Source organism: Artibeus jamaicensis, unplaced genomic scaffold (assembly GCF_021234435.1).
Source record: "Artibeus jamaicensis isolate MK-2021 breed Jamaican fruit bat unplaced genomic scaffold, CSHL_Jam_final scaffold_584, whole genome shotgun sequence".
Lineage (NCBI taxonomy): Eukaryota > Metazoa > Chordata > Mammalia > Chiroptera > Phyllostomidae > Artibeus > Artibeus jamaicensis.
The window spans coordinates 7,841,596-7,859,380 of NW_026522048.1; the positions used below are offsets into that span (position 1 = coordinate 7,841,596).

At 37.0% G+C, this 17,785-nt stretch overlaps 1 protein-coding gene and 1 non-coding gene across 3 annotated transcripts in view; both read right to left on the reverse strand.

Annotated features, from left to right (window-relative positions):
• TMTC2 (transmembrane O-mannosyltransferase targeting cadherins 2) overlaps positions 1 to 17,785 on the reverse strand; it is a 399,954-nt gene that overhangs the window by 80,280 nt on the left and 301,889 nt on the right. For both annotated transcript variants that reach the window (XM_037143435.2, XM_053658800.1), the window contains exon 9: positions 9,156 to 9,237. In XM_037143435.2, the coding sequence (XP_036999330.2) occupies positions 9,156 to 9,237 (82 nt within the window). The remainder of the gene's footprint in view (positions 1 to 9,155; positions 9,238 to 17,785) is intronic.
• Positions 17,620 to 17,724, reverse strand: LOC119047955 (U6 spliceosomal RNA). The gene has a single exon (XR_005082229.1). It is a non-coding gene; the product is annotated as a U6 spliceosomal RNA (small nuclear RNA).

The following is a 17,785-nucleotide window of genomic DNA, read 5'->3' on the forward strand; positions in this document are numbered from 1 at the left end:
TATTTGTTCATATCCCTTCATCATTGTACTCTATTTCCCTTGTCATTTTATAGAGTTTCTCATATCTTAAGTATTCTCAGCTTTTCCTTTTATGGAAATTTCTTTGAATCATCTTATTATTTGTCCTTTAACTATATTCCTTTTTGAAAGTGCATTGATTACTTAATTTTTCCTTTATTTTTTGATTGTAAGCTTAGAGAATCCTTCCTTTGTTTCTTCCCATTTTACTCATAGGAAAGTTTTAATTCCAAAGGCTTTGGAAAGTATCTCACATAAACACACACAAGTATAAACACCAAATACTATAAATTATTAGACACATTATAGTAACAGGGAATTTTAATATAAACATCATAAGTAGAAAATAAAATAGTATGGAATAACATTGAAAAATATCCAATTCTAATTATATATCTGTAAACTCCTGTGCTGTCCTTGGGACACTAAACGTATTTTAACACAATGTTTTGGTCTTGAGCAGTAAATATCATTGTGATCTCAATGTAAGTTTGCAAACACTCACCAATAATTTATTTTCATCTTTAATCAAGGAAGTAGCATCCCTTAGTTCATTATTTAATTTAAAAATTGCTCTTGCAGTTTCAGAAGCGATTAAAATGAAAGGCTACAACGCCACTAATCTCCGTCGTCATCATCATCTGCTAGCTGGCTGTAATTAAGAATACTAAAAATAACCACAGGCCTCTCACCATCCAACCCATGCTTCAAGCTTTTCCTTGTCCTGTTCACTGATGAAAATTCAAACATATTTTTAACAATTTCTTCTAGTACTTATTTTAAAAATAAAATTGAACAGTATATAAACCACTCTGGAAAAAAAACAGACTACTACAGTACTATATATATAATTTCTGATTTCAGTAAGTCACTTGAAAATTCTGAACTTCCAATATCTCAGACAAATATAGTTGGGATTCACTCCTATGTCAAATGGGTTAGATGATGATAAAAACAAAAAGATCAGGATCAAGAAAACACTGGGAAAAATATTAGAATCAAAGATGTTAAAGTCTTTGATAACTGTATGAATACTAAGACATTTTCAGGATTCTAAAATGACTGCAGAACCAAATAATAACAATCCAGATAATTATAGTTTTAAAATTTCTACATTTCTCTGTGGGCTCCAGAAAAGGATGAAGAATATCCTCAGTGTCAGAAATGGTTTTATGGTTGTCTGGACCAGTCCTGTCCCCTTTGCTAATGCTTGATGTATCTCTAATGTCCTCATAAACAGAGACTTGAAAAATCTTCAATGAGCAGTCATTTCATAACTTGACAGCTCTCATAACTTGGATGCCCTCCACCCTGTCTCTATGAAGCCAGCATGTATTTCTCATAGCTCCTAGCTCTGGTCCCAGTTCTGACCTTGAACTATTCCCCAGACACATGCTGTGTCTTTTGCTTCAAGCACTGTCTGTTCTTCAATGCTCTTCATTGAACCCCCTCTTTTCTACATGTTTGTCTGGTGAGCTCTTATGCATCATTCCAATATAGCTTATTTGTAAGTTCATCAGGCACAGCTCTCCTGCAATCCAGACCCCTAGGTCAAAGCACCTTAATTATACCGTATCTCCTTTTAAAAACTAATTGCACTTGGAATTAAATCAGTGTTATCACAATCTGTGCCTCCCTCACCAGTCTGCAGTCTCCACTGGAACCTATCTTATTCCTCACCTACATCTAGAACAGCACTTGATAAATACGGAGCTGGAGGAAGAGGTTCAGGATTCGTCACTATAGCTAAACCCTGGGAAATAAAGATCCCCCAGAGAGAATTTCAATAATGAAGAAAATGAGGGTAAAAAGCTTTACACAGTAACAGAAGGATAAGAGGCAGATGGGGAAAGAAAAAAATACAAGGTCTACATAAAAGAGCACTTTTCAAAAGGTCTTATCACAATCTGCTCCCTTGCAACTTTTAATGCTTTTGTCTTTAATATTTAATGAATTCACATTTGCCTTGATTTATACACAGTAGGTACCTTAAAGCAAATGTCTACTGATTTACATTGTTTCAATCTACATTAAATTAGTCCTGGTCAGGTAGCTCAATTGGTTAGAGCATTGTCCATATATGCCAAGGTTGCAGGCTCCATCCTTAGAGCACATACAAGAACCAACTAATGAATACACATATAAGTGGAACAACAAATCAATGTTTTGCTCACTCTCTCTCTAAAATCAATCAACAGATACAACAATGAAAAAATCTCCATCAAATTTACTGCTATGAACATATGTTCTTTCCATGTCTTGACTTTCATTTGTTTTTTAATTGAATTTATTGGGGTGACTTAATTCACAAAATCATACAGGTTTTAAGTGCAAAACTCAACAAAAGATCATCTGCACACTGCATCACGTACCCACTGCCCAAAGCCAAGTCTCTTTCTGCCCCCTTTCATTCCCTTTGACCACCTTCGCCTACCCCCAACCCCCTTTACCCAGTGGCTAGCACCACATTTTTGTCTGTGTCTATGTGTGTGTATATATATCTATATATAGATATACATATGTGTCTTATATATGTGTATATATCTGTACATACAGATATATCTATATGTTATTTTGTCTATATATAGACATATATATACATATACACACACATATATAGGTATATATGGGTTTTTTTCTTTATCCCTTAACCTTATTTCATCCAGTCCCCCAAACCCACTCCCCCTGAAAGCCGTCAGTCTGTTCTTCATACCCATGTCTCTCTATTTTGTCCTTCAGTTGATGTTTTCATTAGACTCTGCATATAAGTGAGATAGGGTGGTATTTGTCTTTCTCTGACTGGATTATTTCTTTTTTGAAAAATATATTGTATTGATTATGCTATTACAGTTGTCCAACCCCCGCCTTTATTACCTTCCACCTGCACACACCCTTCCACCTGCTTTCCCCCCCACCACTTGGTTCACGTCCATGGGTCGTAGACATAAGTTCTTTGGCTTCTACATTTCCTATACTATTCTTAACCTGCCCCTATTTTGTACCTACCATTTATGCCACTTACACTCTGTACCTTCCCCACTCTCTCCCCTTCTCATTCCTCCACTGATAACCCTCCATGTGGTCTCTATTTCCGTGAATCTGTTCCTGTTCTAATTGTTTGCTTAGTTTTTTGTTTGTTTTTTAGGTTTGGTTGCTAATAGCTGTGAGTTTGTTGTCATTTTACTGTTCATATTTTATATCTTCTTTTTCTTAGATAAATCCCATTAACATTTTACATAATAAGGGCTGGGTTATGATGAGAAGTATTATCTGCCTTATTTGAGAAACATTATCTGCCCTTCTATTTAAAATGAGAGCTGTGCTGGATAGAGCAATCTTGGATGTAGGTCCTTGCCTTTCATGACTTTGAATACTCCTTTCCAGCCTCTTCTTGTCTGTAAGATTTCTTTTGAGAAATCAGCTGGTAATCTTGTGACAACTCCTTTGTAGGTAACTCTCTCCTTTTCTCTTGTTGCTTTTAAGATTTTCCCCTTATCTTTAATCTTGGCTAATGTAATTATGATGTGCCTTAATGTGCTTCTCCTTGGGTCCAACTTCTTTGGGACTTTCTGAGCTTCCTGGATTTCCTGGAAGTCTATTTCCTTTGTCAGATTGGGGAGGTTCTTCTTCATTATTTTTTCAAATAAGTTTTCAATTCCTTGATCCTCCTCTTCCCCTTCTGTCACCCCTATGATTCAGATGTTGGAATGTTTAAAAATGTCCTGCAGGTTCCTAAACCTCTCCTCACTTTTTTGAACTCTTGTTTCTTCATTCTTTTCTGGTTAAATGTTTCTTCCTTCTGCTCCAAACTGTTGACTGGAGTCCCAGTTTCTTTCCTTTCACTATTGGTTCCCTGTACATTTTCCTTTATTTCAGTTTCTATAGCCTTCATTCTTTCCTCTAATTTCGACCATATTCAACCAATTCTGTGAGCATCCTGATTACCAGTGTTTTGAACTGTGCATCTGATTGGTTGGCTCTCTCTTAGTGGCTTAGTTGTATTTTTTTCTGGAGCTCTGATCTGTTCTTTCATTTGGGTCCCTTTATGTGTGTGTCAGTGTGCCTATTATGTAGTAAGGGGCAGAGCCTTAGGTGTTCACCAGGGCAGGGCAACCCACTTGGCTGCCTTGTGGTGCTGTATGTGGGGCAGGGGCCTGAGAGGGAACAGTGTCGCTTGCTCCACTGTCTGTGACTGGCTTATTTCATTCAGCAAAATAATCTCCAGGTCTATCTATGCTGTCATAAAAGGTAAGATTTCCTTCTTTTTTACAGCTAAGTAGTATTCCATTGTATAAATGTGCCACAATTTTTTTTATCCACTCATCTACTGATAGGCACTTGGGCTGTTCGTAGAACTTGGCTATTGTATAGTAAAGGCCATATGTGACAAATCCACAGCCAACATCATACTCAATGAACAAAAACTAAAAGCGTTTCCCTTAAGATGAGAAACAAGACAAGGATGTCTGCTTGCACTACTCTTGTTCAACATAGTACTGAAAGTCCTAGCCACAGCAATCAGACAACAAGAAGAAATAAAAGGCATCCAAAGAAATAATAGAAAAGAGGAAGTAAAACTGCCACTATTCACAGATGACACAATACTATAAATAGAAAACCCTAAAGATTCCACCAAGAAACTAATAGATCTAGTAAATGAATTCAGCAAAGTAATAGGATACAAAATTAATATTTAGAAATTGGTGACATTTTTATACACCAATAATAACCTATCAGACACTAAAATAAATTAAGAAAACTATCCCCTTTGCTATCGCAACAACAAAAAAGTGAGTATCTTGGAGGAAATTTAATCAAGAAGGTATAATACCTGTACTTGGAAAATTATAAGATACTGAAGAAAGAAACTGAGGAAGACACAAAGAAGCGGAAGCATTAATTGTGTTCATGGATAGGAAAAATTAGTATCATTAAGATATCCATACTACCCAAAGCAATCTACAGATTTGACTTTCATTCTTTTGATAGAAGCTTCTATACGAAACCATATGGAAAATCCCTTGAACTATAGGCTCACATGAGACCTAAGGCACCAAAATCCTCACCTTTGACATTTATAAATTAAATTCCAGAAAGACTTTGCACAATTTGTTTCATATGGTCTTTGGAATACACCATCAGCTTGATGGCATACAAAGACATTATATAATCATCGATACCCTAGTTTAAAACCTATTTTCTACATATTCCTTAAACTTTTTGATGAAAGACTAATGAGAAGCTAAGTATATATTAGAAGCAACATAAAATTTGAGTATTGGAAAACATTTTGGAAGCCCATAGCAACCTTTTGCTTTACAAATGAGGACTTTTAATCCCAGAGATTGTCTAGCACTCTAGCACTGTGGTACCTTTGTGGTACCTTTGGGTGCCACAGTGCTAGACAATTAACCAATTTATTAAACCAATTTATGAACTTGCCTAGCTTTCTTTCTTGCACTCCGACCTGAAGAAAAAAGGCCATCGCCATCTGCTATTCAATCCCCTTCCCTCAGACATAAAACAAGTGGACTCAAAATACAAGTAACTGACAGTGCTTTTAAATCCTGCCTTCTAATTGCCATTGTGACCCATATAAATTTCTGTAATTCTCTCTGTCTAGTCCGAACTGAGTGCTATTTGCCAACTCACTTGCATCATTAATAAGCAAATAAAAAGCCCATAAAATCACCCAGGATGGTGAATTTCCAATAGTACAAAATTCACCCATTCTGCATTTTCACTGGCGTGTGAAAAAACATTTTAAAAATATTCAGAATAATACGCATATTTCACTTAAACATTTATTTTTAAGCTGAAGATTTGTTATTATTCATTCAATCCATGGGTATAAATATTCTAAGAATATCTATAAATAACAAGTTGGAAAAAAGAACTTGCCAGTCATAGTATGTACTATGACTGGCAAGAAGGTACTTCTTGTTGGATGAGAAGGTAATAAAAATTCTAATGAAATAATCTCTTAGTCGATTTTGGATCATGCATCCAATTCTAAACAGAGAGCACTCCTGACTGAGCTCAGCCAACACTGCTGCACATTTCTGGGAGTATGGCTACTCACTAGATATTGATGTGTAAAATGGAAAACAGATCCTCTCTATTTTTAATTGTCTAAAGATTTTTCTAAAGAAAGTAAAAGTATGATTTAAATATAAATATTTATATTCCCACAAGCACTCCTTAGTCTAAGCCATCATCATCATCTCTTGCCTAAAATACAGCAACAGTATTCCTTCTGCTCTACTGTGACCTTCCTCTAATCCTGTATTCTCCACATGGTCCCTTCCACTGCTCTTGGAATAATAAAATACAAACTCTCTAGTTTGGTCTGCAGAGTCCCATGGCTCTCCATCTGCCTCCTTGACAGTCTCATCTCCTCCCACTTTCCCATCAGGTTCATATACTTGTATTTACATTTGCCTTCTTTTCCTACTGTGAAAGTTAAGCTTGGTCTGGCCTGTGACCTTTGAACTGACTGTTGTTTTTTTTTTGTCTGAAATTCTTTCACCTAGCTCTTCAAATAGCTAACTTAGTCTTACAGATTTCAAATATGACCTCTTCAAAGATGCTTTATCTGACTAGTATCAAAAGTACTGGCATTCTTACCTCATCACCTTCTGAAAATGACAACATCCTATTTATTTCCTACATAATCCCATTCACTTTCTTAAAAGAGAACAACAGTACCTTGCACCTATTAGATAAATCTTATACATGTTCAAATTAATAAAAACCCTTTCCTAAGAATTTTAAGCCAAGTTATAACTTATATGAATTTGACAGTGTAGAACTATACTGAAGGGCCTACTAATCAAAAATATGTGTCTACTTACCCACCCGTTTGTCCATCTACCATTATTGTGAAAAGAAATGGAACATACAGAGGAAAAAGCAATGACAGTTACCAAGGAACCGCAAATTTAGTTCCCTACAGCTAACTTGGGCGTGTCGACTTCATTTTTCTAGTCTTTGACTTATAAGTCAAAGACTATTATATGTAACAGAGGGGTTATATGTTAGATAATTTTTAAAAATTTTTCAGTTCTAAATTTTAGTCATTTGAGGTTGATATTGCTTAAAATTATGATCATTAATATTCCTCTGAGTGTGCACTTTTTAATAATTTGAGCACGGTAAGATAGAAATTTCAATCATTCAGGTACAGGCTTCCTGTTCATTTGTAGACTATTTTGCCCTAAACTTTTCTGATGCCTCATTTTAAGTCCCTTTCATTTCCTACTCCAGAGTGCAGTAAAATATTGAAAATATCTCATAAAATTATACTAAATGTCTAGTCATTCTTCCCATAGAAAATAAATGTACTTCTAAAATGTATCTATGTCAAAATTTTAAAAGAATCCAGGGGTACTAAGAAGAGTCTGTTTTTAACACATGAACTTACAGTACATTTGTTACAGCTGTTTTACAATAAAGAATTTACATATACAATAAAGAATTTGTTGCACTTTCTGTTAAAACTAAATCCAAAAATTTCTCATGGGAGTAATACTCTCTAATACCACCACTAGTAACATAAAATACGAAAAAATTCAGCAGTATGGTGTAATATAAAAGTAAATAAATAAAAAAGATAGAAGTGGGTAAAGACAGACCAGCCAGAATAAATGGAGACTAAGGGGCCTGACTCTTAATACAACAGTGCTTTTTTTTTCAATTTCAATTCAAATGAAGCAATGCTGAAGTTTAAAGAAATTGGTTGCAAAAAATCTGAAGCATGTGATAAAATTATGGGAAACAGACTTAGAAGATGCAGTAAATAGAATTAGTTCAAGGTAAAGAACATTCAGGCGGCAAGAAATAAAAATCCTATTTCATTAGATGCAGTGACAGGAGGTCCCTTAGCACTCAGAGCAAACAATCATGGGACTGCTGTAACATGCACTAGGGGCACACAAAAGAGTATGTGTGAGAAAACCCTAATTTAAAATACTTCTTATAAGAAGACCTGCAACGATAAATTCTGCAGCAAACAAACTAGTTGCCTGTTATCTTTAATATAGCAATTAAACTGCACTGTGAAACGAAAGCAGAAGCGGTTATGCAGCAAGTTGTATAAAACCACAAGCTGCACGATGCTGAAAAGATAAAGCATCACAAACCTAGGTTATAAACATATTCATACAATATAAATAAACAAATGGACTTGTGGTTGGTTAAGTGTATCCTCCATTTTACTATTTAAATCTTCATCACTCATAGCCTGTCACTGTTTTGTTTTCACTCATTGGAAAATGCAAGAAGAAATTAAATACTGCCTAAGAATATTCACTTTATTTCCTCAAGATTTAATTTCCATCCACCTTTAAGTTTACTTCTTGATCATAACTTACACATCAAAGCCAACAGTGGTCAAAACAACCTTTTTTTCCCCCAAGGGATCGGCAAAAAGAAATGTTTTTTGGTTCACTGAAAGCCACTGCAACTGCAAATCTGGTAGAAATAAGCACATCTTTCACAACATCAAACCAGCTATATTACTTTGCCTCACTTAACACATGACTCACTACTAATGATAGAGTAGAATGTGACAGAGCTCTTATGTAAGTTCACTCTGCAATGATTAAGGCCAAGGCCAAACTGAACGAGAGAGCCATTCTCTACACCCTTTACAGTTCATCCTTGACCTCAGTCTCAGGCATGTAGAGGCTGGTGTACATCCATATCTTCCAGAAAGCAAGATTCTGAGGCCAAAATTTAAACTTCTAAAACTTAAAAATGACACATTCCATAAACAATGCATTATCTTCTACAATGAAAAGAAAGCTACAATTTGAACTACATACTAGGCATCAGGCAAGCACTGAGATGTTTTCCTGATGAGAACTCATTGAACCTCCACACTGACCTTGAAAGAAACAACTGTGAAAATGCCTTCCCCACTGAAGTCCTATGAAAATCACTAAAGGAAAACATCATGCAGAGCCCTCTTTAACATGTCCATTTTCAATGAGAAGGTAAGAGTTTGGAATGAGGCTAGGTCTGCAGTAACAAAGTCGACGTCCTCTCAAAATGCTCTTTGCCAGCAAAACCTAAATCTCACATCAACATGAATAGGAAATGGGGGTGGGGCATGGAAAAAACTATCAACCACTCACCATAATGCATGTAACAGTTTCCTTTCGTGGGATCCAGCTCAATGGCCTTCAAGAAGAACTTTTCAGCCTCACTCTTACGACCCTTGAAAAACAGAGAAAATGGATGATTCAGCAACAGATCATGAGGGATTCTTCTCCCCCCGGGCCCAAATGAAGTAGACTGATGCCTATGTTCATCGTTGAAAACTGTTTTGTTTTTATTTCAACAAAAATGATCAACGTGAGTATATTGAAAGAGAAGACTGAAGATGGAATCCTGGGAAATGCCAAGATTAGAAGAACAGAGGAAGAGTGAGTTCATCAAAGATCCAAAAGAAGAGGCCAGAGAAGCAAGCGAAAAATGAAAATAATAATAATAAAAGTAAAAACTGGTCTCACAGAAACCAAAAGGATAAGAGAGTTTGAAAGAATGGTGAGAAACATCATTATCATTGTCTATGTTGTATCCTCCCTGCAATCACTTCCTTCGCATTCCTTGTAAAGAATTATGGCCATTTTAGCTTTGGGGATGATTTTGTCCTAATTGCTGACTTTATACATAAAGAAACTAATTAAATTTGTTGAATATCAAACAACCACTGTTTATCCAGGGATTCCTACTAACATTCCCAACTAAGATACTGCTAATCCAGGATTTCACCTAAAACTAAAACTAGATCGTCTTCCCAGCTCCAGCTTTAAGTACACGTTACTGGCTGCACCTATGCTGACCCCAAGCGGCATCAAGGCACCAGGTGGTGTCCAGTGGCTGTGGTCCAAAATAAAACAAACAACAAACAAACAAACAAACAAACCAAACAAACAAGCCCCGCATCCCCCACAAAAATAATGTACTCGTTCCTTCCAATTTATATACTATCTACTCTATGAACCTCAAATGATATTTTCTCTTTCTTTACATATATTTTTAAAACCACTGTGTCCACCAGATGAATGGATTTTAAAAAGCTGTGACACACACACACACACACACACACACACAGGAATATTACTTGGACATAAAAAGAAGTCCCATAAAAATTTGTCCCAAATTTTACCCTTTGGAACAGCACAGATGGGCTTGGAGAACATCATGCTAAGTGAAATAAGCCAGTCAGAGAAAGAGAAATAATATATGATCTCATGAATATGAGGAATCTAATGAAAAAAATAAAGTAACAAACAAACTAATAAAGTAAAACATAGTTAAAGTTAAAGTAACTAATAAAGTTACTTTAACAAATAAAGTAACAAACAGACCAATAGAGAGCGGGCTGGCAGCTATCAGAAAAAAAGGGGAGTTGTGGGGATGGGTGAAAAGGGTGCAGGGATTAAGCAAAAAACAACGAAACTCACAGGCACACAATAATACAATGATTACCAGAGGTAAAGGGGGGTGGGGGGAGGTAGAAAAGGGATAGGAGGATAAACTGTGATAGGAGACCTGACTTTAGGTGATGAACACATGGTACCATATACAGATGATGCATTACAGAATTGCACACTGGAAAATTATACAATTTTTAACCAATGTCACCCCAATAAATTCAATAAAAAACAAACAAACCCTTTAAACTAAAAAAAACCCTGGTTATTGAGATAAATCTTCCAAAGCTAGAGGTGTATAACTAAGGTAATATTCTACACTCCATGCAACTTTGGCTCGTATCTCCATATATCTCCTTTTCCTTTATTCACTCATTTAAAAAATCCACTCTTGCACATTCTTTATCATTCATTTCCTAGCAGACAGGACCTAGCCTACAGCCTCAGCCACCTATAGCTAGTGTTAACATCAAATGATCACACAACCGATTGCCTCTCTTCTTTCATTTTAATAATGCTACTCTGGTCAACAATTCCTCTTTAACTCATGCATCTCATCAAATATCCAATAAATAAAAGTTTAATTCCTTATAATATCTCTCCCGGCATTTCAACTTCAAAGGAAAAAAAGAAGCAGAGGCAAAAATGCTTTTTACATATATCATGAAATACTTTCGTGAAGTTAGTAAAACTTCATAAGAATCTTACCAAATTAGGATTCCAAAATGATAAAATGACTATAATGAATTAGACAGTCTAAATACAAAGTAAGAACATTGATTCTAGGCAGGTAAAACAGCACCCGCATTTGTGTAGCTATGTGACCCTGAGAAAATTATTTCATCTCTTAGGTGGACTTTTCTCTATTACAAAAATGAAGACGGGGGGAGCACAGATTTTTAGAGCAGTGAAACTATTCTGTATACTGTAACAGAGAATACATGTCATTATACATCTGTAAAAACCCACAGGATGTATACCACAAAGGGTGAACCCCAATTAAACAATGGACTTCAATGAATAATAATGTATCCATATTGGCTCATCAGTTTTAACACATCTACAACGCCACCACAAGTTTATAATAATAGGGAAGCTATGTGAAGGGTAATAGGGTGGTGAGGGAGAATACTCTCTGTACTTTTGGCTCAATTTTTTTTGTAAACTTAAAACTGCTCTAAAAAATAAAGCATATTATTTAAAAAAGAACATGAAGAAATATTTCACAAGAACATGAAATTTCTAGCCCTGGCTGGTGTGCTTCAGTGGTTGAGTGTCGGCCTGTGAATCAAAGGGTCACTGACTTGATTTCCAGTCAGGGCACATGCCTGGGTTGTGGGCTAGGGCCCCAGTAGGGGGTATGCTAGAGGCAACCACACATTGATGTTTCTCTCCCTCTTTCTCCCCGTCTTCCCCTCTCTAAAAGTAAATAAATAAAATCCTTACAAAAAAGAATATGAAACTTCTAAGGTGATACATAATCATAATACCTAGGTATACTGTAAGTTTATAATAAATGTTAACTATTATTTTATATATACATATGCACACATATGTACGTATACAGTACACAACAGAATGCAGAATTCTGAATTTTTTTTATACACACCGCCTCAAAAGCACATGGTCAGCTTTAAATCATCCTTGGAAAATGATGTATAAAGAACCTGCAGATGCTATTAAAAGAAAGATGCAAAATGAACACTATCATTGGCAGAAAGTCTGTGCAAATGTTATATGCAAAGATAAAAAGGGTCTGTGAAGTTTTTTCCACTTAAGTGTTTCAGGATAGGAGAGAAAAACTTGTTCATTTATCATGTCACAGTAAATGGGGTAGTAAAATCCTTGTCTGTAGTCTACTGGCAAGACAACAGTACACCGCATTAAAAACATGCACCAGAATGCACAGGACAGTGGTCTCTGGTTGCCTCATGGATCCGGTTATTAAAGGCAATGAGTCCCACCAGCTCCCAGATGCAGAATAAACACATCAAAGGACAGAATACTCTTTTCTGAGGGTAAGTATCAAGCCATCAGGCAAAAACTATCTTTCTGCTTTGACTACTATTTATTTAATCAAGGGCCAAATAATAAGGAGGAAAATAAAATCCTCACAAGAGTATATAAAATCAAGAGTTAAACATGCATATGCCACACAGACACACATTGCTAGGTCTTAGGCAGGGATTACAGTGGCTGGGAGGCAACACTGTTGAATCAAATTTACTTTATCAACTATCATTGCTTTAAAGGGATGGCAGTTAAGAAGAGGAAAAAGTTATTTCTCAGCAGATTTTTCCTGGTGTCTTTTAGATGATGTCAGCATGTTCTACAAGCAGTATGGTGTAAGCCACTGATTGCACGAACCCCTCGCATCAAGCACCATTACTCACTCTGTATATTGGTTGGGATTTCTGACACATGAGTTGGTTCATAAAGCCAAGAAAAAAGGACTGTGGTCAATTGTGACAAATAAGGGAACTGTTAATTAAGAGGCTCCGGTTCTACTGCCAGTTCTGTGACTTGTTATTCACTCGTTTATTTTTGTAGGTTAAAAAATATTCATTGAATGCTTACTATTTGCCTTGCACAGTTCTAAGTACCAGGGATCTAACCATAAACAGCGAACTTGCCATCAAGCCCCAGTGGGAGGAGGCACAAAATGAACAGACTGGCCAAGTGTAAGGGAGTTAGCCACAGAGCACAGTGGGCAAGCAGTTTCTCCAATTCTCTTTGAGAGAACCAGCCTAGAGACAGACAAGCCCATGTTTCACCCTTGCTGTCTGTACTTATATAACTGTGGCTCTGAGTATCTGTTTGTAATACCCCAGTCTCTTTTTCCTTCATTTGGAAAAATTCACATAATTAGTACCAATTCTGAAGGATTGCTAAGAAAATCACAAATCAAATGGAAATAACTAGCTTCAGATCTGGCATATAAAGTTGTGGCATTCTTTGATTTTTCTTCCTTCTGTCTCCTCAAAAGAATTCTTTCTCCCAAGTTCAATGTCACATCTGGTTCCTAACTACCAAATTTCAAGAGTCCTTTTTAGAATTTCATGTCATGGTAGCAACTACATTTAACAACTTTCCTAAAAAAAATGACTCTTGTTCCTAACACTTTCTCCTCCCTCAAATAAGAGCCCAATACGAGCCCTTTCAGCTTACATCTAGACTGCAAAAAGAGAGCTCAGATTTCCTTAGTCACTGAACTTCATTTCACCAGATTAATGTTCCTTAAGCAGAACTGTTTTCATCACACCCTTATTCAAAAATATTGTAATAGCTTCTTGTTTCTACTTATTCTATTTACTCGTCGAATTATCAACATCTTCCACAATCTGGCTCAAATCTTAATAAATCCCTGTATCTTATCAGGCCAGTACACACACACACACACACACACACACACACACACACGCACGTAGGGCAACGGTAGGTCTACAGTTGTGAGTATGCAAAACACAGTGTGTTCTTGCATTATTTTTAACTACTGTATTATTTTCCATGTGAATAACTATAAACTTGTCACACGCTCCCCTCAAACTTTCCTTGAGCTCCCACTTAAGAAACCATTCAGGAATATTAAATATAAGAGAGAATTACACCATTATGTTTTCAGCTTGAATTGTTTTGCATTTAAAAAGCAAAACAACTTTTGTGCTTATGTTTGGTTACAAATGACTGACAATATCAACTATTACACCAGCTTGTTGTACCATCATGTGTGTTCTGATGCTACCGCTCAGAACTGCTTTACTAAATGACACCTGAAGCGGTCAGGACTCTGCAGAGTTGCACTGCACTAGGATACACAGGTGTAAATGCCATTCGTTTATTACCCTTGTCTTATGGACTAAATTACTCCTGAAAGACTCAACCTCTCCTTCTCTAGCCATCCCAGTTCTCTGTAAATATAATGGTCAACAAATACACGGGCTACCACTATTTGCTACATATAGCTTAACACCTTATAGTCAGTCAGTCCTCAATTACTTAGTTCACATGTTCACACACATTATCCATAAAGTACAGAGCTGTGAACAAAATAATAATTTCCCCACTTTACATGTGGAATCTGCCACACAAGCCAAGGTCTATCAAACTATAAAAAAGAGTTCCTTAGAAATAGCCCAATTCTCAACTAAATATTTATGTCCTAACCAGGGACGACCCGTGTTTTCGGCTTTGCTAGGGATAACAGTCAGCACAAGCCAGAGCTCCCACAGGATGGTCCTACTGACGAGGAAGGGTCTCCCCCTGCAGTTGTGCACCTGGCAGCCACTTCCACACATTCAGTGTTTACTCTCTGGAATTCTTGACAGTTGTGAACATCAGTCACTTTCCCCAATCAATGAAAAGCACACCTTCATTTCACATTCAAGTGTAAATCTGCAGGGATTAAAGAATGGGAAGCAGCCAATAAAACAGGTCCAAAAGCCAAAAGTGTGGTTTGGCAACTGTGTTGTTTAAACATACATTACAGTTTGAGTGAAAAAGAAAAAGTAATTAAAGAGACAGTCCTGAAAAATTAATTTGTGAGGACCACCACTTACAAACAGAAGGAACATTATTTGATAGCCTTTTTTAAAAAGATTTTTTATTTATTTATCCTTAGAGGGGAAGGGAAGGAGAGAGGGAGAGAAACATCAACATATGGCTGCCCCTTGTGTGTCCCCTGCTGGGAACTGGCCTGCAACCCAGGCATGTGCCCTGACTGGGAATCAAACCATGGTTGTTTGGCTCCCAGGTCCACGCTCAATCCACTGAGCCACACCAGCCAGGGCTGATAGCCTTTTTTTTTTTTTTTTTAACATCACAATGTTATATGGGAAGTATCTTCAGGATATAAGTCTTCTCCATGAAAGAAAAAAATCATTTAAAAATGTAACAGTTTAACAAATTCTTATAAACCAAGATGATTTATGGAAAATCACTTGATTCTCATGTCCCTCCAAGACACTAAATATAATGCACCAAAGCTAACCTTAATCAGATGCAAAGTGAAGAGACAGGGGCAATGGTAACTTTCATGATAAAATACTTTATTTCTATACTACCAAAATACTTTGCCCATCAAATTATCACATTGGACCATGGCATTCATATTTGGGGGAGAAAATACTACTTCTTCAGGGATGCATTAAAATATAATAGAATAGGAGTACTAGAAACAAAAATGAATGTGGCTGAACAGTTTACTAACAGATTGTGTTTTTCCTCTATGAATTTTCTCCCAAGATCCATTTTCTATAAATATCAGGCCTTCTGTGACCTATTTTCCTAAACACCCCAAAGGAGAAGCTGCCTGAAAGATACCTGGAATATACTCTTAAAGCCCAAGTTCACTGAAATATATCAAATGGCACTAAGAGTGACTAGTGGTGATAGGGAATGCTCAGATTTTTCAGGGGCAGCACCCAGAGTAGCTGTCAAAAGCTTAGCAGGGAGGGACGGCTCCATGGTATGTATGCCTAAGTCGAGGCTGGGCCCCAGAACCAGGGCTCCCATCCTAAGCAAAGCTTCCTCAAAACCCATCCCAAGTCCTACTGCAAAGCTGTCAGACTTCAAGGTGGAGGTACCAACTCAGAGCGACATGATGAGGGCAGCTTCTCCCCAGCTCTGTGAGCATCGGTAAGTCTTTCAGATTTAGTTCAAACCCTGGGAGCAAAGGAAGCCACAAAACAGGCTGAAATTAAATGGCTGGCCAAGTGTGATGGAAGATGGCAGTACCCTGAATTTCATTCGAAGATGACAAAGTGGATCATGCACATGTGGCTGAGCTTCTCACCTGATAGTCAAGCATATTATATGAGCAATAGGCAAAAAAAAAAAAAAAAAAGTTTACAAGTACCAAAAAATAATGGCCACTCTCCCTATAAAAAATATGTTAAACTTACCCAATATTTAATTTTCCTGAAATGCACATAAATACATTGAGATGCTATTATTTTCCTCTATCAGCGAAGCTCCCTCCAAAATACTAGAACTCAGTATCACTAAGGGTTCGTAAAAATAGGTGCTTCTATCACACAGAGCTAACACACAATAAAATGCGATATGATCTTCTGGAGCGCTATTTGACATGTACCAAAAGCCTTTAAATCACAGATACCCTTTGGCCAAGCAATTCTATTTCTAGGTATTTGTTCAAAGGAAATACCTACAAATACAAAAAAGGGAGCAACTCATTTTTATTGCAGTATTGTTTATACAAACCCAGTGTCCACCAGTGTAGACTTGGTTAACTAATTTCACTTCAGTGAAATCCTATGAACCTATTTTGTAAAAAAGTTTTAAACCACAAGAGAATTTCATGACCCACTGCTAAATGAAATGCACAGGTTTTAAATTGTAGTTTCTGTCCTAATTACATCTTTTTAAAAAACTGAAATATTTTTAAAAGGACACTATCTGAATCATCAGATTATTCTGCTGGGATTTCAAAGGTGAATGAAAGGGTGGATCCCTCAATATTTCAAGAATGACGGAGAGAGAAATACTCATCTAGAGTGGACTGTTAAATATAGTACTGTGTTAGTGTGAAATTGTGTCTGGAGAACACAGTACACTTAGTCTACTGAGAAGGGGAAAGAAGTCTTTAGAAATGTGAAGTTGGTCTCCTCAGAAATGGAATAAGCTCCTGCTAGGTGACAGGCTGTGTTCCAGATCTTGGTAATCAAGACAAAGTTCCTGCCCTCCTGCAGTTCACAGCCTAGATGAACGATGGATAGTGACACTGTCAGATGGTCTAAAACAATGCAGGCTGAAGGAAGAGAGCCATGCACTACTGGGGATGGGGTGGGGTGACGTTTGATAGAGTAGTTAAGAAAGGCCTTTTGTGACATTAGAGAAGTGACCTAAGTCAAGGGCGTGAGCAAGCCACGCAAAGGGCTGGCATGCATGCAGTGTTGGGACTAACAAGGCCGCCAAATGGCAGCAGTGGAATATGCCCCACAAAGAATCACAGGAAATGAGTGGGAGAGACGGGAAGGACCAGATCAGGTAGGACCTGGCATGCACTGTGAGAGTTTGGAATGAGCTTTCCTTTTTGGTAGTGCAAACCACAGTTTCAATATTGGATGCCACATGCTTCTCTGACTCACATAATTTCACTGATGTTAACAAGCAAAGGGTCGAACTGCCTCCAAGAACTGCACAAAATATGGAATACTTCATGAATCTGTGTGTCATCCTTGGGCAGGAGCCATGCTAATCCACAGTATCATTTTAATTTTAGAGTATGTGCTGCTGAAGAAAGCAGTGGGATTTCTTCTAATTAGGAGGGAACATCACAGAGGATTTTACATAAAGGTATAAAAAAA